Source organism: Suillus plorans (genome assembly GCF_016647745.1).
Source record: "Suillus plorans strain S12 chromosome Unknown HD556scaffold_12, whole genome shotgun sequence".
NCBI lineage: Eukaryota > Fungi > Basidiomycota > Agaricomycetes > Boletales > Suillaceae > Suillus > Suillus plorans.
The window spans coordinates 157,443-180,220 of record NW_024537396.1 but is presented as its reverse complement, the minus strand read 5'-3'; the positions used below and the strand labels follow the sequence as shown (position 1 = coordinate 180,220).

The following is a 22,778-nucleotide window of genomic DNA, read 5'->3' as shown; positions in this document are numbered from 1 at the left end:
TAGCTTTGGCCCACCACTTCTCCAGGCCTACTTAAACAGCATTACATACACCAGAATTGAGAGATATGTTACAGAACTTGTGATACAGATTGATGAGAATAATAAGCACCACATTGAGTGTAAAATCACTTTGTGTGGCATTGGCAGCAATGGCTAGTGGTTCGAGATGCCATTTCACCCTAAAACATGAAATTTATCAGAAAACCACCCCAATAGCTCAAATCTTACTTACATTAGAAGTTTGTACCAGAAATCAAAGCAGCCCAAAATTGCCAGTATCGAAGCTGATTTTTGAGTAACATCTGCTCAATTCCCACCACAGGTCTTGAGCTCATTGATGTGTGTTGTGTGAATTTCTTTGAATGAAGTTTCTAGCTCAAGAAGTCAGTACATAGAAAGATAATGAGATGTCCATCATGCGAGGACAGGCAATATTAAGAACTGGGTTTTTCCAGAAAACACATTTCATTGTACTTCATTGAGAATTCCAAGTGCCCTGCTGTGGTTATTGAACCATTTCACAACTTCTAATGCATCATCAATAACAGTCATAAATAACCCTTTAGAGTCTGTTCAGCCACCAATATTTATGCAAGTTTAGAATCTATATTTTGGCTTTCATAATCATACCGTGCTGGTCACAGTGTGACCAACCTTAATCAGTCAATTATGACTGTAATTCTTTGCACTAAAGTCATCTTCCTCACAATACCTAGTGACCCTCTTTGATCTGTATTAGAGCTGGTGTGATATGCTGGGGTGAATCAGATGTCTACCATGTATACCATCTTGGGAATGGCTACTGTTTGATAGAGTTGTTGTGTCAGCTTCATTAGCTGTTACAAGTAACATCGGTCACGTGGCCTCCCTATCATTTTCCCTTCGTCCTTGCCCTTACCATCTACCGGCTTGCACTTCTTTACCGAATATCTGTTGACTGGATCCTTGGGACCATTCTCGTCCCTTATCTCCACCCCCTCCTCGACCTTATCTCTGATAAAGCACCAATGTGCGCATGTGCCTTAGCACTATGACTCATCATAACTCATGCCACCAATGTGGCTTTTCTTTCCTATTTCTTTTAACTTGCACCTGCTGCGCATTGTATCACTACCGTTGGTTCGGTCCAACATTCCTCGGTCTCATTCTGCATTCGACCTCCCATCACTAATTAGGCTGTGTTGCCAGCGTACCTATACCCTTTCCGTTTCCCCTCTACCCTTACCTACAGTACGGTAATCCAGACCTCAACCCTTTCTACTTAGTATAAGTAGTCGGTCATCCTGTACTAGATTCCCTAACTTGAATCTACTCAATCTTCCCTCGAAACTACTTCCTTCAAGAGCCTCCTCAGCTCTTGTCTCTAGTACAACTTTCTTAGGTGCTTGTTGCATCTAAGTCTACCTCAGTCGACAGTCATCGTTCGGACAAGACAGTCCGTACCTTGACTTCAGTGACTTCTAAGACATCCGTCTTAGAAGTCACGTGACACGCACGTCTGTGATATCTGCCGACTCGATGTTGCCAGTCTCACTTGCTATACCGGATCCTTCCAGTTATGTCACGAACGTTAGTGGACGACATCCCTCTTAGGGCTCCACATAACAGACCTATATGAGTGTGTAACATCAGCATTCCTAAAGCAGTGGAGGAAAGGTGGTGTAGTTGAAGTGCATATGCTAAGCCTTTAGCGATAGCATAAGTGATATGTGTTTTCCAACATAGTTCTTGGTCCAGTATAACACTCAGAAATTTGTGAGTAGCAGATGGATGGATGATGTTATCTCCAATAATTATTGGGGGATGTGTCTTGGTTCTGTTCATGAAAAATTAATTAGTGCAAACTTGCTCGTTTCAAACAAACTTAGAGTTATATGTTCTTAACCATTTATATCCTCCACTAGTGTGCTCTAACATATCTGTCAGTGTGCGGTGCATCTCGTGGAAGAAGGTACTGATTGCTATGAATGCTATATCATCTATGAAGGCTAGGGTGGACTCTTTCTTGCTGTAGTTTTTGGCCACATTGACTAGGTCAGCATTGTATATAATATAGAGGATCATAGAGAGAGGGTTGCCTTGACCTATACCATTAGTTACTGGAAACCAATTGGATTTGAAGTTGTTGAATTGCAGGCAGATTTGTCGTCCAGTGAGAACTTGTTGCATGAAGTCAATTATTGCTTGTGGGAGGCAGCAGACCTTCATGTTGTGAAGCATGCATTTGGGAAAGCACCTTCAATATCTAAGAATAGTCCTGATGTAACCTTCTTCATGTGCCAAGTGTTCTTGGTGGTTTCTTCTAACAGATGCAGGGAGTCTATGGTGGATCTATCTGGTTGACTGCCAAAATATGTTGCTGGTAGGAGTTGATGGTGTTCAAGGTAGTAGGTCATCTGATCTGTGATCACTGTAGTTAGTAATTTATATGTTGTATTAAAAAGTGCTATGAGATAATACACTTTGGTTATGGTATAGTCTGGTTTACCAGGCTTCTTTAGAACTACTGTCATAAATTGGCACCAGGGTTAATAGTATGTATAATTGAAGAGTAGCCGAGGGAAGACACTCATAGACTGGTACATTGCTTGAATACAATATTACATATACTATCTGAGCCTGAAGCTTTGAATAGGCTGAGTTTGTTAATATTGCAGGGGATTTCATTGGCTGTTATCAGAATCATTGTGTCCACTGGTTCGGGATATTTAAAGTCTATGGGGATAGAGGATGAGCTAGGACATTGCGGAAAAAAAGACTTGGCTAGTCCAATGCTCTTCTCAGCATTGTTAGTGGCATTAAGTTTTATACCATCATCTTACTGGATGGAGAGGGTAGGTATCTGGGTTTTGCTGCTGTCTGTTGGGTCTGAGGAGATATATTTGTTAGTGACCCAAATATCATTATCTGAGATCTTTTCTAGCTAGTCAACTCAGTGTTGTTTCTTAGACTTAAAAATCTTGTTAGCATAGTGATTATGAAGTCTCTTAGATTCATTATGATAGGGATATAGAGGCATGACTCTCATTTTGTAGGCAGTATGCACAGCTTTGTTGACTAGGCAACATAGGAGCGTGAGTTTGTGAGTCCACCAGTATTTGAAATGAGGGCTAGGTTTGGTCATGGAGACCGTCTCTGAGATGACCTCATTGAGTGAGAGTGCCAGGTTGCTAGCAGCGGTCTGAAAGGCTTCAATAAAAAGAAGAGGTGCAGGAGCTGGTCTGGTATCAAGGCATGCAGAGAGGGTCTCCTTTCATTTGACCCAGTCAGTTTCTCAGAAGTTCCAGGCATGGTTCTGTGTTATTCTAGAAATAGTTAGTTTGATAATGCTAAGGATAGGAACATGATCTGTTTTGGGCTCTCACAATGCTGGGTTAGTTCTACATGAGATAAAGAATTTCATGGAGTAATCCATATATAGCACAACTGAGTTCAGAGCATTGTTGTTTGAATTCAGGGCAGAATCTGCTCCTACTGACATGATTGTCATTGTGGCAGCTGACACATCAGAAGGTTTTGAAGGTGTTGCACTTGGCTATTTAATGATTATTAGTGTATGTCCCACATATGTCTTTGTTTGCATTGCAATTGCAGGCAATCTGTCTGTAGCATTGGCACTTTGCGCAGCAAATAGATTCCTTCTTGTTCTTTTTGACTCAGATTAGATGATAATCAATGTATAGGCCTTCTTTGATCAGTTTGTTAGCAGTGTTTAGGTTCTTCACCTGGAGTGTTGCAAAGGCCATCATTTGGGTGGGTGGTCATTTATATGGTGGCTTGATCCAGCACATAGAGGCAGTAAGTTGTCCTCTAAATGGTTCTTGCCTTCCATGAGTCAGAAAAGATCTGGACACTTAATGAGTAGGTTGACTGGTACATACTGTGCTATTAGAGTGTAGGTTCTGTCCTTAAAGGTTATAAAGAAGTCCAGCATCTGGAGAAATTTCTTTTGTGTAAGGTTCTGCAGTCTACTTACTGTTTCTTCACTGTCTAGTTCCACGATAAGACCTCTGTTTTGTGTCTGTAGAAGGGCTTTGATATTATCTTTATGCTTATTGGGAGCAAGGGCAGATTGAGTGGCGTCACAGATCTTAGGTAAGGTGTCATTATGGCTGATGGTGGGAGGGAAGATTGAGTTGCCTAGTATGGGATTCAAGAGGATCTGTCTGGTGCATACAGTGGATCTGGCTAGGGCTTCATCTATTGGTGGGACCTGGTGCTATGCTTTGCTGTTTGGCTTTGAAGGTACGTGAGTTTGATAGGAGAAGACTTGAAAATTTGGTGGGCTGCTGTGTGAGGTATATATATTTGTTACTAGTTCTGGAATGGGAGTCCTGTGTCAATTCAAACGAGGAGGAGAGGAGGTTAATGGAGTTATGACATTCTTCAATAGTACTGTATATCATATCTATTGCATTAGTAATTCAGTCTGCTGCTGTGTTAATGTCTTAGTCCAGGTCAGTGCATTCATCAATCTTCTGGTATATTTTGATGGCTTTTTCCAGGGAGTGAGATAGTGAGTAGGATGTTGATGAGAGTTGTTCTATCTGTAGGGCTATAATGGTTGCAATATGGTCTATAATTTTGAGATCAGTTAGATAGAGGTTACTTTGTCTGGGTCTGTTTTGGGCTTTAAGGATTTGGATAGTTCTGTTTTCTAAATCATGTTCTCTAGGCTTTTAGAGGCCATTAGTAGATGGCCTACTTGTGAAGCTATTGGTGTAATGACATAGTCAATCAGTTTTGTAGTTACCAGTTCTGAGACTTGATGAGCCACTGTTATATTGATCTGCTAAGCCACTGCTGCTGATATTTTGTCTATTATATGTTGTTTGAGAAGAAACATGACTGATCTGATGGCTGTTAGTATGAATAAAGGAGTAGAAGTGGGAATTTGCATAATCTGTAAAAGGACCAAAATTAAGTGGGTTATTATATAAGGTTGAGTTGCATAGCAAAGACTCTTGTTTTTTGAGGTATAAGTGTATGCTAGCAGCATCTGTTATGGTGCTGGGTTGCAATTCAATCTCTTGTGGAGTGAGTGTTACTGTTAAGACTGTGCACAAAGGGTAGGACTGATTCCAAGAGGCTTGGCTTCAGCTCATGCGCTGTGCCCCTTACCTGAGCATATGTCCTTGATTTCAGAATGACATCCGGAGAAAGTCCAGTGAAGTCTGAAGAAATTTTGGAGGAGCATGGAAAAGTTCGGAAGGACTTTCTGAACGAGTGCAAGAAAGTTCTAGAGGAGTGCAGGAAAGTTCTGGAGGAACTTTCAGAAATTACAATGGAGTTTCGTCCTGATAGAGATATGTGTAATGGCTATTCAGGACAAGTCCCAAGTAGAAGCATAACAGAGGAAAGGCTGCAGAGACAAAGTCTGAAGCAGAATAAGTCTAGAGGACCACAGGAAAGTTCTGGAGGAACTTCCAGAAACTTAGAGGATTGGAGGGATAGAGGAGCAGAGCTCTGGCCTAGGAAATTTCTCCCTAGGCCTGAGATGAATATTAACTAAGTTGGAGGACTAGAACTGATATGAGGACTTAGTGTGAGATCTAGTGCGAGGACTAATATGATATTTAGACTAAGAAACTATAGGAGTTTCCATAGGAGTTTATATACTAGAGGCAAGTCTATGCAGATCAGTAAGCAGAGAGGTAAATCTATGTACAAGCATGTGGAAATGTATCAGTAAGTGAAACAGATCATAAGGAAATGAACTCAGAAATAAAATACGTACAAAGATTAATAAGCAAAATGGAAACAGAGATAACTAAAGACCAAAGACAGATGATTATCATAAGGAGATGGACACTGATTTAAGGTTTGGGTTCAGATATGAAGTATAGGTTGGATCCAGAGATCCTGAGAGGTAAATAGCAGATCAGGCATCTAGATATTGGATCTGGGAATTAGACAGAATATGCTTAGGACGATGGAACAAAGAATAAATGATGCAGGCTAGCTATGGAGGTGTGGAGGTCTGATGTACAGAGATACAGGGGTCCAGATGTGGATATGCAGAAATGGATGTGTGGAGGTGCAGGGATCCAGACAGATAGAGGACTAGAGATATGGACAGAAGGTCTAGAGGTCTGAATGAGGCATGGGAACATTGTTGGATATAGGTCTGGAATGCGGGATATAACAGTTACATTTGTAGATCTCATTATTCTTTCTATGGAGGGTCCTCTTGGCATTATAGGGGAAGGGTTCCTGGAGACAGGCAATTTGGAGCCAAAGCTCATACTGTGTAGTTTGCCAGGTCCCATGTATTTAGGTTTAATAACAAAAGATACACTTTCAGATAGATTTGGGGTTTCTGTCATATCCCGCGTTCCGGACCCGGACCTATCACACTCATCATTTCCGGATTTCCGGATCCGGCCGACTTCTATGTATCGTCCGGATCCGACCCGCGTCTAACTTCCGCGCCTTATCCCTTTGGTATTTCCCTTATCAGTTAGTACGCTTTATTTTCCGTTCCTTATTCATTTCCGTCTTCATTTTACTAAGTTCTGATAGACTAGTGATAGTTGTCCCATATGTTTTCTTCATAGCTTTACATAGCTTCGCACTGCACTTACTGTTCTCCGTTATGTCCTCAGTAGTATATAAACCCCTGTACAATCTCTGTAGTTTCCTCAGTTCAAATATCATCTTAGACTCTGCTCATTCTCTCCTCCGTCCGACTTGAGTTTCTCTCTCGTCGACCTCCGCTCGTCTTAGGATCGACTCCTATAGACTTGTCACCTCCGCCTCTACCTCTGGTAGTCCTCCGCTGTTTCCTTTCTAGTTCGGACTTCGTCCGGATTAGTCTTATCTCTTGTTCCCGAACGTCCACCGGAATTCCCGCGCATCGGACATCGCCCGACGCCCTCCGGACATCGTCCGGTAACCTTCGGACATCATTCAACAACCCTCGGAAGTTAGGGGCACGTACTCAGGTAAGGGGCGCAGCGCATGAGCTGAAGCCAAGCCCTTCGGATCCGACCCTTGAGCACGTTCTTAACAGTTTCTAGATGAGTAGCATGCTGGCAACCAGGTGGATATGAATTTGAATATAGAATTGGGCTCATAAATCATAAATTGATCCTATAAAGCTTATAGATCTAGTCCTTTTGAGAGTTGTTGTAAGGCGGTTAAACGAGCTCGATGGGGAAAGTGAACACAAATGTTTTTAGATGAAAGGAGAGAGAAACGAAAGACGAGACAATTGAGAAATGTTGGAAATGGACATGTTCCAGAAAGCTTTCTGTCGTGCTTGGAGTGGGGATCATTAGGATAGATTTCACTGCTAGATATAAGTGTACATGGGCGGTATTTATATGTTTGAGATACCTGTCTGGGCTGGATCGAGCGTGAAAATAGTATGAGGCGTAGTGAAAATACTTGGTGGTGGAACGGAGATGAGATCACAAGGTAAAGTACAGAATGGTTAGACTAAGAGGATGTATCCTTGTGACCTGGATGGAAAGAGTGATGCTCTTGGCATCAGTGAGTCATGCAGACAACTCCGAACATATGATCTGTTCGAGCATCTCACTTTTGAAGTGTGGTCGGGGCCTAAAGGACTTAGGATCCTTACATTGTTGTCCCAATCCTGGGCAATACCTTGATTATTGCTATATTTCTGCCCAATTCTGGGCTTATGCAAGTGTTAAGAACGTGCTCAAGGGTCGAATCCAAAGGGCTTGGCTTCAGCTCGTGTGCTGCGCCCCTTACCCGAGTATGTGCCCCTAACTTCCGAAGGCTGTCAGACGACGTCCGAAGGTTGTCGGACAATGTCTGATGCGCGGGAATTCTGGCGGACGTTCGGGAACGAGTGATAAGGCTAATACGGATGATGTCCGAACTAGAAAGGAAACAGTGGAGGACTACCAGAGGTAGAGGCGGAGGTGTTGAGTCTATAGGAGTCGATCCTAAGACTATCGGAGGTTGACGAGAGGAGAGACTCAAGTTGGACGGAGGAGGGATTGAGCAGAGTCTAAGATAATATTCGAACTAAGGAACTACAGAGACTGTACAGGGTTTATATACTACTGAGGACATAACGGAGAAACAGTCAGTGCAGTGCGAGGCTATGCAAGGCTATGGACAGAGCATGTGGGACGACTATCACTAGTCTATCGGAACTTAGTAAAATGAAGATGGAAATGAATAAGGGATGGAAAATGAAGCATACTAACTGATAAGGGAAATACCAAAGGGAAAAGGCACAGAAGATAGGAGCTGACCGGATCCGGAAGTCCGGCAATGATTGTGTAATTGGTCCGGGTCTGGAACGCGGGATATGACAGCAAGGCTGGCAATCACATATGTCAGATACATCAGAATGAGTCATATGATACAGGTTGGGGGCCATACCTATGGCAGACCTATGACAGAGCTCGTACTAATATATGAGTGACCTCTATATGTGACATTCACTGTTAATTCCTCTGCACACTATTAAATATTGACAGACAGGTGATTCCATCAATCTCTTTGAAGTGTCCTGGTGGTATGATCAGGTCAATTAAAAGAGTACAACAAGGTATGCATTGCAGATAAGCACTGTACTATAGTATATACATAACATATGCACCAATAAATATCCTTCATCTGAGAGACTGTTAAGACCGTGCACAAAGGGTAGGACTGATTCCAAGGGGCTTGGCTTCAGCTCGTGCGCTGCGCCCCTTACCTGAGTATGTGCCCTTAACTTCAGAATGAAGTCCAGAGAAAGTCCAGTGAAGTCCAAAGGACTTCCGGAGGAGCGTGGGAAACTTTGGAAGGACTTTCCGGACGAGTGCGAGAAACTTCTGGATGAGTGCGGGAAAGTTCCGGAGGAACTTCTGGAAATTACAATGGAGTTTCGTCCTGACAGGGATATGTATAATGGCTACTCAGGACAAGTCCTGAGTAGAAGCAAACAGAGGAAAGGCTGCAAGGACAAAGTCTGAAGCAGAATAGGTCCGGAGGACCGTGGGAAAGTTCCAGAGGAACTTCCGGAAACTTGGAGGAATGGTGGATGGGAGGATGGGAGGAGTGGAGGAGTGGAGGATCGGAGCTCCGGCCTAGGGAATTCCTCCCTAGGCCTGAGATGGATAATGACTAAGTCGGAGGACTAGAACTGTTACGAGGACTTAGTGTGAAGACTAGTGCAAGGACTAATATGTGTAATATTCAGACTGAGGAAATACAGGAGTATCTATTGGGGTTTATATACTAGAGGCAAGTCTGTGCAGATCAGTAAGCAGAGGGGTAAGGCTATGTATGAGCATGTGGAAATGTATTAGAAAATAAGACGGATCATAGGAAATGAACTCAGAGATGAAATGAGGTACGGAAAATGAGTATAGTCTAACTTGAGAAGGAACATACAAAGGGAAAAGGCACAGAAGATAGATGCGGGTCAGATCCGGATGTTCGGAAGTCCGGAGACAGGTGATTACCATAAGGGGATGGGCGCTGATTTAAGGTTTGAGTTCAGACATGACAGATAGGTCGGATCCGGAGATCCGGAGATGTGGATATCAGATCTGGTGTCCGGATATCAGATGCAGGAGTACAGGGATCCGGACAGATAGAGGATTGGGTCTGGAGACATGGACAGGAGGTCCGGAGGTCCGGATGAGGTGTGGGAATATTGTCGGATGTAGGTCCGGAATACAGGATATGACAGAGACCCATTTGGCCTGGTCAGAGTAGTCAAAGTGTTGAAGGGGCAGGAACAGAATAAGAATGACATCTGAGAGCTCATAAAAATCATCATGGCCATAACTACAGACTGACTGTACAATGTAAATTTTCAAAAGAAATTGCAAAGACCATATACTCACTAGTATCTATCATACAATGAAACTGCAATATGTCAAGAAGCACACTTTACAAGGAATTCATATTCATTACATTAGATACTTCATAGAGCAACAGACAAGGATGAGACTTTCACATTCAGTCCAGGGCAAGAAAGATGCCAATATTATTCACATGGAGTCTAAATCACTACTAACTGCTGTCAACACTGATATCTCTTTCAATACTGACAACTCTTTCATGAATATAGACAACACTTCTGATGTGTCACTTGCTGGTGTGCAGTCTGGTATACCACCACCTGCAGTACCTGTTATGGTGTCAGATGATGTGGACTCTAATAAATTGTCAGAGTTCATGAAAAAGATAATTGACCATCACATTTTTGAGTTTGAAGGAGAATATCCAGACTTAATCACTAAACTTCAAGCAACCCTTGCATTGGGTGAATTACCATTCTTGACTCCACTTTCCTGGTCCTCTAATAAGGAGCATAAGCTCTTCAATGACAGTGCTTTCAATTTTTTAGTTGAGCTTACTGGCAAGTAACATCACTATTTATTTTACAGGACCATATATTCAGTGACATTACCAGATAATATCTATACTAAGGTGAGTGCAAACTTTGATACGGTCTCAATAAATAACCCAATATATTTATGACCATCAAAAGTGATATGTTTCTATTGTATCTGCATCACAACCTAATACTTACATTCCTGTCAAGTACTTTTTTACATTTCTTCTTTTTAGCTCTCTATATCTCCCATTCTCTGAGATCTAGAAGAAAGCCATACTCAATTGGGCCAGAGATCTTGGCACTCAAAATATTCTCTCACTAGGTTTGATAAAAAAGTGCCACACATACCTAGGTAATCTTGTTAGCAATCTGACTTAGCAAGTCACATCTCATGCTAGTGATGTATTTTATATCAACAACATTGCAGAAGCAATCACAAAGGTGCATCTAATATGTCTCTCACATGAGTGCAGTAGTGACATTAAATTTAGAACTACACAAATCCACTTACTTGGTTTGCAATGAAAGACTACCTTAATAATGGTGGTGAGGAGATGTCACAAGTCTTCAATAGGAAGAAGATGTTGCTTAATCTTCCATCACCACTAGCAGTTCAAGTAAATGGAACAATTTACTTCACAAATGAACTACTACAGGATAACTCTGGAGACTACTTCATTCCAGAGTGCTTTTTTTTTATGCCTCACCTCTTGCAGATGATGATGATGAAATTGAATTTCATAAGCATGCAGATGCAAAGCCCTTATATGCACTTGGTTAGGCAGTTAAATAAACAGAGATATGTGATTGTCATGTATCTATCCTAACATATAATATTCTAACTACTCAAATGACAGGCCAGATTTATTGTTCATGACAAACAAAAGATTATTCCTATGTCCACATTTGTACAGTCATTTGAAGACATAGCTGCAACATAGGGTGAACTTGATTATGGGCTTACAGGTGTGTTATGTGTCCATCTGTATTGACAATCACAGGATTCACATGGTAATAGCCTCATCAACCAAATATGTGTCACTTTTGCCAAATCCAATATGCAAAAAGACAAATAGTTACAAGATATATACAGTTCCCCTCATCATATTCATGGACAATGTTTCTGATACATTAGGAAAAACTGTTTTGCTCTAGAGAGCTTTATAGATAGGGCCCCAAAAGGGCCCAACTACAACAGCTTTAGCAGCTATAGTGCTCTCTATAGAACTCTATATCAATCACTCATTTTATTCCCAGCTTTAACAACTTGAATAAATATAATGTCTATTATTAAATTCATTTGACAAGGGCTACAACTTGAGATTTTATTGGAAAAGTTCCCACAGTCAAGGTGCTGTCTTGAACTGTCTACTTTTGAGTATTTTGTTTATAACTCACTAAGAGTCAGTTCAGCAACTCAATGTTGGAGCATATTTGCCAACATCTGCATCTAGAGCAAAGTAAATTGTGTTGGAATGTTCCCTCAGCCAGGTGACAATCAAGTGGAGCTCAAACCTTCCTTGCCTACTGACTAGCACAAAAAGACAGACTGAATTGATCCTCACCTTCACAAGGTGCTCTATTCAGTAGTTGTTACTGTCATATCCATCTGTGGCTAATTCACTACTATTCAGTGCTCTATTCAGTAGTTGTTACTGTCATATCCATCTGTGGCTAATTCACTACTATTCAGTGCTCTATTCAGTAGTTGTTACTGTCATATCCACCTGTGGCTAATTCACTATTATTCTTATGGTCACCAACACATCTACCACTACTTTAGGTAAACCAAAGGCACAGTGGAATGTAGCAGAGATCAATGCTCTTCTCGCTCATCTGCTCAAGAATATCTCTAAGGCTATGGATGATAGAAATTTCAAGAGCTCTACCTTTACTTTAGTAGCAACTGCCCTTGCGATAGACAATCTACTAACTGCAGGCCCTCCAAAGACAAATAAACACTGTAGAAATAAATGGAACTCAGTAAGTGCATTGAAATCCTCTAAGTTCTATTCTACTAACCTCTATACTAGCTCAAAGGAACATATTGGGAGATCCAAACCTATTAGAATGTCTTAGGAGCTCATTGGAACAACATCAAAGGCACTGTAGCACTCAGCCTTGCACTGAGCACATATTCAGCTAATTCCTAATGCATGTCAAACACCAGGCTCCTACCCATCCGCAGCCGGAGAGGTTAGAGGACGGAGTGCTATTACATCTATGTTATGTTACATCAGCGTGAAAATTTAAACCCAGCCCAACCTTATTCCTCAACCTCTCCAGCAGCGGCTGGAAGAAAACATTTGTAAACAGTCTCAGCCACAGCGGCAAAAACCTACGGCAATTGAAAAAAACTGAAAATCAAGTAGGTATATGTACGTTAATTAAAATATATATAGTTATTATTTCCATCTGCCTTGGAGATGCGCCTCGGAGATCAGATAGATGCAATCACAGAAGCGTTCAATATCATCGGCATCTCACTCTCGCAATTCCTGAACGAAATACTGTCCAATAATATTTATTCAAACAACGAAATAGTGGTCAATCTTCTGACCAATGGTCATCGCATCATGGAGCTTCTTGTGAGGAACTCACAAACGACACAGGAGTGGGCAAGCGGCATCATGAGCAATGTATATATGCGGGAGATTGTTGATCTGTCAGCAAAGAAACACGGCTCTCATTTTGCTGTGTCACACACCTCTGTAGAACAACTAGAGGAATTTAATATGGATCTGCTTGGGAGAGGCATGCAGCGGCTCGCACCAAAACTGTGGGGTCTGTTAGATAAGCTGCTATTCGCGGGAAAGAAGTCTGTTGGTGTAGCAGTAAGCACCAAAGGTCCGGAAGATAGTGATGAAGACGATGTCTATTGGGAAGCATTTGGTGACAGAGAATTGGATGGGTCAATGGGAGTTTCGGCCGATGCGTCAGCGAGACAGAAAAAGATAACGGCGCGTCATAATAAATTGGTGATGATCGTGAGTGACATTAAATGTGCATGAAAATGGGGGACTTACTCCTCTACTAGAAAAAGGTCGTTATTTTCAACATAATTATGCAAACTGCAAACCAAAAATCAAACATGTTTCAAAGCATCTTTGGTATCTTTCTGCAGTCCGCACACGCACCTCAAAAGGTCATAGAGACACTATCACAGATGGGAATCTGTGTCTCCATTGATTTGATCAATACAGCCGTCACGTTGTTGTCAAAGGAGGCTCACCATGGCATTTCTGCTCTGGGGCGGACCCTTCTTGCATCCTATGCATACGATAATTTTGATGTGGACCTTAAATCGACTGTTCATACAGTTGACAAGTCAGAAGATACGCTCAAACATCTTACCGCTGGCCTCCTTTTTCCGCTACAGCATGGTACTACTCTCGACAACTTGCATTGCTCGAAAGCCTTGTGGGAAAGATCGCTACTCAACCCGCAAGTGGATTCAACAGACACAGCAACCAAGAAAGGATGGAAGGATCTCCTTACCATACATCCAGACCACTTAAATGAAGCTGGTCTGTCACGACGAGACCGCTTCAACTCCTGGAAGATCCTTTCTGACTTAATTGAGTATGGGCCTACATACTTCCGTCAATTCAAGGACCACCTGGGACATCTGGAGTCAGTAGAAATGATCCCCGTGGCCAAAACAAAGATTCTAGCCTCACGAGCGATGGATATCAGTAATTCAACGGTATCTGGGAACATCAACTCAGTACTTGAGTTATTGAAGCAGGGAGATATTGAAGATCCGGCAGAATGTGACCCCCTGCAAGGACTAGATGTATCAGAGTACATCACGCTATTCCACGGCGACCTTGGCACAGGCGAACGACTCCAAGCAGCACTCCAGCGACGCGCAATTGAAAACACACCTTGAAATTGCCTCCAGCACGTCATCTTTATTCCAGGTTTATTTCATTTGAAGATGGTGAGCGCAGATGCCATCTGGCGCACCTTCTTGCAGCATTCCTCGGCGCGACTAGATGAGAACGTGTTGATGCGGGATGTTGGGATTCTTCGACCTAAAGAAACAGGTATATATGGCTCGAAGCCTGGGTTTCATAGAATGCACCAGCTCATCACCTATTCTGGTATCTGCCGGCGCCTTGATTGTTGGAGAGTTGAGGTAAAAAAACGTGTTTCCTCACATGTGGACTTGGATTCCTTTGCAGCGTCAGAGCCGCTATTTGATGATCTACTTGCGATGGCAGATGTAATTGCAAAGGAGTATGTTGCTGATCACAGACTCGGCGGATGAGATCAAAAGATGTCACTCAGCGTGATGGAGAATATGAAAACACGCTGCTCCTCAACAAGTACATGCTACTATACGAGGAACTTTCATATGCTATGAATATTGGGGATATTGGGCGAGTGGAAACGTGCATTGTTGCATGGATCCTGATATTTAAGGCAACCGGGAAGCATAAATATGCGATGCACATGTCAGATTTTCTATCCAATGTTCACTTTGTATACCCAGATTGCTTGCGGTGAGGTTGTATCTTTTTTGGTCAAAACACGAGCTGATTCAAATTATGGCTTAGGAGAGCCATTCGATATCATATTCTTGTGAACCCATCGGGAAAGGCAGGCAGCTTCCGAGCCGTTGACTGGTGCATGGAATTAAATAACTTGTATACAAAGGTGACTTATTTCTACTAGTATACCACTGGAATACATTGGCTAATCACGTCTAGGTTATTCATGGCGGCAAGGGCCCTAATCGCACCATAGACCATATAATCTTGGAATCCCCCCTTGTACAGGTTTATCGTAACTTACAACGGGTTTTTGAAGAAAATTTCTTGCATTCACACCTCACAACTCGACACGCTATCGTTGACATGACGCGGACGTTCAACGAGCTCTGTAGGTACATAGCACAGCACTCCCCGCATGAACCGGTGCTCGGACAAAAAAGCAAACACTTTATTCCCGATCTCTACAGTAAAGGTCTCGAATTAATAGATAAACAATGTTTGGATGCTGGAATAGAAGAGGGGGGAACATTAGAGGAGCATTCAACATTAGAGGACGTAGCAGTAGAGCTGGGATTGTGATAAAGACTTGGGGTTGGGTTAGACGAGGATGCATTGGAAGTTGCTTGAGGTATCTGTTATCATGTATGAGCACAAACATCCAGCACGGCCAATTCAACATACATTTTCCTTATTGTCGGTGGTTTGCGAGCTTGACGCAATACGAGACGGGTTCATTGAACAAATACGGCTGCGCTCTGTCGTGATTGATGTGAGCCACTGCTGCCAGAATGTGAAAACAACTTACTGGTATGTCCCTCTATGCCACACGCGCTACATCTGGGTTGTTTTCGAGCGACGACCGGTTGATTGGATTGAGAAGTAGATGGGAGATTTTGTCGTGGACGCGTGGCAGTAGTGAAAACAGGTATGAGCACGGGAACTGGTATGATGCGCTGAACGATAGCTATGACATCACTACCAAAGCGGTCCGCTGCAGACCACTTTGTTTCCTTACGTAGGTCATCGGTAGTAGAAATTTTATGGTGGTGAGCACAGTCGACAATACGGTCCAATACCAAGTCCGGCATTGTCACACCAGGACCATAGTCGTTGAGCGCCGAATCACCGTATACTCTCCTAGTTATTAATTCTCGCCATTCTTCCAGAGCATCACGGAGCTCAAATTCCCGTGGCCCCATCTCATACTTGACAGTGTGTGAACGGTGGGCGATTTTGGAAGGTAAAGATATATTGTTATGTGAGAGAGAGTCGGGATTATGGATGTCGCAACAGACACTTGATGTGAGTGGTGCGCAACGGGTGCAGCCGTCGGAATTTGATGGGTCACATGTAACATGGTCTGGATCTGTGTCATAATAATATTACAACAAGTCAATAGAAGCAACCGCAATTGGAAAATATATTACCAGCCAATGAGTCATTGAAGTGAACATGGAGGACCTTGCGTCGACAATGAATTGTACCTCGCAGGTGAGCATTAATCAAGCAGTCCATCGCAGGATCTAATTCCCTCTTCTTCCGTGAACCACCTGGCTTTCCCTCCAACTTTGACTGCAACTGCCCTCTTAGCTCTTGATCACCTACCTCCGCTTTGTCACCGTCACTATCGTCCCCAGGAATATCATTCTCCCACTCATGTACATCATCCTGCCTGCTTACAGGATGTAGCTGGGTACGCTGTCTTGTAGCCGTACATTCTTGTTCTCCCGTCCTTCCAGCCGTCAGGTATTAAAAACGAGAGGTCTTGATATGATGAAAGTGAGTACATGATTTTACAGATGCAGAGTTTGATATTTGCACGATCGACAGAAGTTTGAATCGTGAGGAGTTTGTTTGAGCATATGTGGAGTAGCCGCTTCACGTGTGCGAGATTGTCCACTGTGAGCGTTGCGGATGCGAGCATGAAAGGGACGTAGCAAGGCAGGATATAACGGAGACGTTCTAATTCCTTGTATTCAGGACGGAATTCACCCCAGGTTGCGATACAATGTGCTTCATCAAATACCACGCCAATAATCTGCTGCGCAAAAAGCGGTTTGCGCAGCAGTTTCTCAAATTCCCCTCCAGGCTTCATAAGCTGCTCTGGACTAACGATGACGGCCCTATACTTCATATCTTTGATGTCCTGTGTGAAAAGACCACATTATGATAGTAAGTCGTCCTCCCATAGCATAACTGTTAGATTCTCACACGAAAATTGGCCCAGCTAGCTGTCTCTGAGCTTATCGATATACTTAGCAAGCCTGCTTTTGCCAGTGACGAAATGTTCTGTCTCCCAAGCTGGTTCAATGGAGTCACGATAATTTGAAGGCTGGGTTTGAATAGTAAAGGCATCAAAAATGTCATAGTCTTCCCCATTGATGTACCGGCAATGCACACAATGTCACGGTTAGCTTCAATGAATGCTTGTGTGATTTTGATCTGCCAAAGGCATGGCCGTTTTCCAAAGCGCTGCTGGGTGATGTCTCGAATTACGCCCAGACTAGGTGTTAAGGTCGTACTCTCGTAGGATCGGATCCGAAGGACTTCGGCCTCAGCTCGTATGCTGTGCCCCTTTCCCAAGTACTGTCCCTTATTTCAGAGACTAACGATAACGCGTCCGAAGGTCCGGACGGGTCTCGTAGTTATATCCGGATGACTTCCGGATATCGGAAACACGTATAAGACTAATCCGGACGGATCCGGACTAGAAACAAACAGAGTATGGACTATCCGAAGATAGAGGCGGAGACGTAGACTATCGGAATCGATCCGAAGTCTCAGAGGTCGACAAGAGTTGATTAGACTCAAGTCCGGAGGACAGAAAGAGGACAAACTAAGATGATATTCGAACTGAGGTACTACAGGAAATATACACGGGTTTATATACTAAGAGGATAACGGAAGGATCAATAAGCAAAGGTCCGAGGCTATGTACGAAGCATATGCAAAGCTTATCAAATGCGAGTTGGAAATGAAGCATAAGATAACGGATCAGTAATCATACCGGTAATAAGTATAACCGAGACACCGGGAAGAGGAAATACCGAATAGGCTGTGTTTAACGTTATATGAACGGGAAATGAATTAAGAAGCTAATCGGATATCGGACCGGACGCGGATCTATGCATCGGACTGGACCAGATCTAAGGGTCCGAAGTCCGGAAGAGAAGCGTGAATATATGGGATATGACAGTATCCCCCCCTTAGGGCCGATCCCTAGAGGCACAAGAAGCATCGGTCCGGACCGGACGAAATTAATGCGAGATGATGGAGAAGTCGATGGGGGGAGTTTCTGAGTTCGGAATCGGACAGATATACACAAGGTCGGATGTCCAGGATCGATTCTTCCTTTCCCACTTTTTCACTCTATAACGCTCTATTGGATATGTCTGGCAACACCTCCGGATCTCAGAAAACTGCTAAGCAGAAACTTCTGGAGCTTCAACAGCAAATAGCGGACGCGGAAATTGCGGCTCGGATGGAAGAAGAAGAGAATCGGAAACGTCAGGAGGCGGAACGGAAACACCAGGAGGAATTGCGGAAGATTAAGGAGGCTGAGAGTCTTGTAGCAGCGGAGGAGAAAAGACGCAAGGAAATAGTAGCGGAAATGGTGAGTTTCAGATGGATATGGTGGATTTCTCTAACGGATGGAAAGACTCGTGCTATGTCTGCGGAAAGGGACGGATCCTGCGTGCGTTGTGCTAACAGGGGACAGATTTGTCTTTGGACGGATGCAGAGGGCAATGCTCAGGTGAGTCGTCCGGATATTTCGGATCCGGGTTTTTGACGTCCGGATAGATCAAGTCTTGCGATATCTGCCGGAAGGACAAGGCTACATGTCCTGGACAACCCGGAACTGTCAAGGTGTCCAAGGGCAAGAAGAGAAAACACGCTGCCGGATCTCCATCTCCGAAGGGCAAAGGTAAGAAATGCCAGAAGAGTCCAACTCCGGAAGATCCGGAAGAGATGGAGGGAGAATACGATGACCAGGCTTGGGTGGCCGCGGCCAACAATATAGTGTCGGAACTGGCTCGGACGAACGCACTTTTGGAGAGGAGCATTCAGGCAGCGGAAGGCAGTAGGGCTGCAGCGGACCGGATGAGTTCCAGAATTGAGTTGTTCCTTCAGCAGCAGAGGGAATTTCAAGCCATGCTGTTCGGACACATCCGGAAGGGGTTTCGGACGACTTCGGATCCGGATCCGGAGGATGAAGTGATGGATAAGGCGTCCGGAAGTGAAGATGGCGGATCCGGAGAGGCGGATGGGTCTATGGAAATGTAGGATTTTCTGGTCCGTTTCTGTTTCTTCCTTAAATGTACTTATATCTGTATACACATCATGTACTTCAAAGTTGAATAGGACCGGGTTTGTTCGGATATGCTGAGTGGAAGTCCGATACTAGTTCGGATGCATTTCCGAGCTCCGTTGCAAGCAACCATGAAGTTTCCTCGTCTGTTCCTTCATATCCGGACCATCGGATGAGGTATAGGAGTTGACATTGTCTTCTCCGACGGTCTAACTTGGAGTCTAGGATTTCGGATATCTCATATTCAGGTTCTCCGTCGACTTCGATCGGAGGCGGGGGTGGTTGGATACGATTAGGAATAGTGTTCAAGGATGCTGGTTCTAATTGCGAGACATGGAAAACTGGATGTACGGAGCGCATGGAATCCGGAAGTCGGATGGTGAAGGAGTGCGTACCTGGACGAGCTATGATTTCGAACGGACCTAAGTTCTTTTCCGAGAGTTTCTTGGACGGACGGGTGGAACGGAAGTATTTTGCTTTGACGAAGACCGGATCTCCGATTTTCAGATCCGGAGCGGGTTTCCGTTTGGCGTCCGCAGGACCTTGATATCTTTCTTGTGCGTGGGCCATTTCTTCTCAGAGGAACTGATGTAGTTCGTCAAGGTCTACTGCATAGTCTCGTGCGCGGGCGGAGGAGAGATCACGTTCCGGATGAACGGACAGGTTCGGATGATATCCCTTATTGGCAAAGAAGGGTGATACTCCGGTAGTGGCACTCGGAGCGTTATTATAAGCGAATTCTGCCAAAGGAAGTAGTTCCGACCAGTTATCCTGCTGATAGTTGCAGTATATCCGGAGATATTGTTCTAGGGTTTGGTTGGCTCGTTCGGTTTGTCTGTCTCCTTCCGGATGATATCCGGACGTGAAGTGGAGGACCATATCTAACACTTTTCCTAAGGAACGGAAGAAATGCGATACGAATTCTGTCCCTCGGTCCGAAGTGACATGGGATGGAACTCCGTGCTTGGAAAACACGTGGAGGACGAACAGGTGAGCGAGGTCCGGAGAGGTAATGGTGTCGTGGGTGGGGATGAATATGGCTTGTTTCGATAGACGGTCTATTACGACGAGGATGGCTGTAAAGCCGGATGAATCTGGAAGATGCTCTATGAAATCCATGGAGATGGAATTCCAAGGTTTTTCCGGTATGGGTAACTGCTTTAGCAATCCGTATGGTTTATGTCTCGGAACCTTAGCTCAGCCACAGGTAGTACAGGACTTGACATAGTCCTTGACATAAGTACGTATTCCTGGCCAAGTATACTCGCGTCGGATGAGGTCTAGTGTCCGATTTTGACCGAAATGTCCGGACAAGGGGTGATCATGAGTATTTCGGAGGACGCGAAGTCGGAGGTTATTGGATTCCGGAACATATATACGGTTGTCGCAGCGGAGGAAACCACTATCGTCTACCGTCCATCTCGGATCCGAAGGTTCCGGAAGATGATTGGACGCGATAGGGTCTTTGGGAAGTGCGGTCAGGATGTCTTTCCGGAGCTGATCGATATCTATCAGAACGGCTGCCCTAAGAACCGGAGTTGCTAAGGTTGAGGCTCGTAGGGATGAAGCTAACTGTTCCGAAGTGAATACCGGACGGAAATTATGAGGGTTAACTCGAGCGTAGTCCTTATCCCCCTCTTTAGGGTAGACGTCCCAGCGTCTAGTAAGGGAATCCGGTTTAGCTCCGAGTTTTCCGGGACGGAAACGGATGACGAGATTGAACTGATGGAGGAATTCCGACCAGCGGGCCTGACGGCGAGAGAGGAGTTTTGTGGTAGAGAAGTACTCAAGGTTCTTGTGGTCCGTGACAACGTCTATCGGCTCGGCAGAGCCTTCAAGGTAATGTCGCCACGTCCGAAAAGCTTCATGGATGGCTAGAAGTTCCTTATCGTGAGTGTCGTAGTTGAGTTCCGGAGCGGTAAGCGTCCGGGAATAAAAGGCTACCGGACGAAGCTCTGAGTCCGGACATACTATGGAAAGTATACCGGCTATAGCATAATCAGAGGCATCAGTTTCTACGACTATCGGAACATTCGGAATCCAGTGCGTAAGCACCGGAGCGGACGTGAAAGCTTTCTTGAGTGTTTCAAAAGACTTCCGACAATCATCGGAAAAGTCCCAAGTAACCCCCTTGCGGGTAAGACGGGTGAGCGGAACTACGATATCCGAGTAATTGAAAATGAATCGACGATAGAAATTTGCGAATCTGAGGAAGGATTGAATATCCTTAACTTTCCGAGGTTCCGGCCAATCGACAATGGCCTGGACCTTCTCGGACGACATGGTCAAGCCGTCCGGAGATAGGAGGTAACCAAGGTATTCAATGGATGTGGTGTGGAACGCGCATTTTTCGGGTTTAGCATAGAGTCGATGTTTTCGGAGACGGAGGAGAACTTCTCGGACATGTTCCTTATGGGATGCAAGGTCTTGGGAATAGATGAGGATGTCGTCCAGATATACGATAACACATACATCCAGCATATCAGCAAACACGCTATTGACAAAGCGTTGGAATGCGGCCGGAGCGTTAGTGAGACCTTCCGGCATCACCAACCATTCATAAGAGCCATAGCGCGTTCGGAAAGCAGTTTTCCATTCGTCTCCTTCCGCTACCTGGACAAGGTGATAAGCGGATCGGAGGTCGATTTTGGTATATACTTTAGCGCGGCTCGGAGAGTCTAGAAGGTCGGTAATGAGGGGTAACGGATATCGGTCTTTTTTGGTAATCTGGTTAAGTCCACGGAAATCTACACAGAGGCGAAGGGAGCCATCCTTTTTCTTGACGAACAGGACGGGAGCTCCGTGAGGAGAGGATGAGGAATGGAGGAGTCCGGAGGAAATGTTTTCATCAAGAAACTTCCGGAGGGCTGCAAGCTCAACTGCAGATAGAGAATAAATGGTTCCGAGGGGCGGACTAGTTCCTTCCTCTAACTCGATTTTGAGATCGTAGGGACGATGAGGAGGAAGTTGGCTAGCTTTGCCTTTATCGAACACATCCGAAAATTCATGATATTCCGGAGGAATTCCGGATAGGTCCGGAGGATCGGACGAAAGGGTAGCGGACCGGAGGTCTACACCGGTCGGACGAAGGTAGATGCTGAACTGTTCTGATCCTTCCAATTTGCAGGCCCGGCAAAAGGCAACTGCATTTATCAAGGAAATATTGGGGATGGTTTTATCAGCGGAGGTTCCGGATGTAGTCGGAGGAGGTAAATCTTCCATCGGAGGAGGGGTATCCGGAGACGGAAGCGACGTCGGAGGTGTCGAAGGCATTCCATGAGAAGTCGTTCGGAAATCGATGCTGCCCGAAACCCAGTCAATCAACGGATTGTGTAGGGTGAGCCAGCTATATCCTAGAACGATAAAACAAGAAGAATCCAACGGAGTAACGTAAAACGTATCGGAGGTGACTACACCGGATGGAAAACGAATGGGCAAATCTATAGCTTCGGAAATCATATTATTACAAGTACCATCAAACAACCGGAGAGAAAGCGGAGGTATCGGATATGTAGGGATTTTATTTTTTCGGACGAAATCAGAGTCTATAAAACAATGTGAGGAACCACAATCTATTAGAGAAGGAAACGAGGAAATATCAGGAAAAGTAGGAAGAGAAATGTATGGACATAGAGAGTTCGGATCGGAAAGA

At 44.3% G+C, this 22,778-nt stretch overlaps 3 protein-coding genes across 3 annotated transcripts; 1 reads left to right on the top strand and 2 right to left on the bottom strand.

Annotated features, from left to right (window-relative positions):
• Positions 1-12,948: 12,948 nt before the first annotated feature.
• Positions 12,949-15,396, top strand: HD556DRAFT_1430733 (uncharacterized protein; the record flags this gene model as incomplete). Its single annotated transcript, XM_041304935.1, has 9 exons — positions 12,949-13,140; positions 13,356-13,766; positions 13,932-14,114; positions 14,223-14,261; positions 14,298-14,469; positions 14,506-14,560; positions 14,593-14,826; positions 14,881-14,980; positions 15,034-15,396. 9 exons carry the CDS (start codon positions 12,949-12,951, stop codon positions 15,394-15,396), a joined length of 1,749 nt encoding a protein of 582 aa, XP_041163407.1.
• Positions 15,397-15,489: 93 nt separating this feature from the next.
• HD556DRAFT_1231862 (uncharacterized protein) lies at positions 15,490-16,359 on the bottom strand (the record flags this gene model as incomplete). Its single annotated transcript, XM_041297468.1, has 3 exons — positions 15,490-15,572; positions 15,623-16,183; positions 16,245-16,359. Coding segments are annotated over 3 exons (759 nt in total), but the record flags the coding sequence as incomplete, so codon positions are not given.
• A 319-nt stretch (positions 16,360-16,678) lies between these two features.
• HD556DRAFT_1217180 (P-loop containing nucleoside triphosphate hydrolase protein) lies at positions 16,679-17,325 on the bottom strand (the record flags this gene model as incomplete). The annotated part of the gene is made up of 2 exons (XM_041296711.1): positions 16,679-16,963; positions 17,029-17,325. Coding segments are annotated over 2 exons (582 nt in total), but the record flags the coding sequence as incomplete, so codon positions are not given.
• Positions 17,326-22,778: the final 5,453 nt, after the last annotated feature.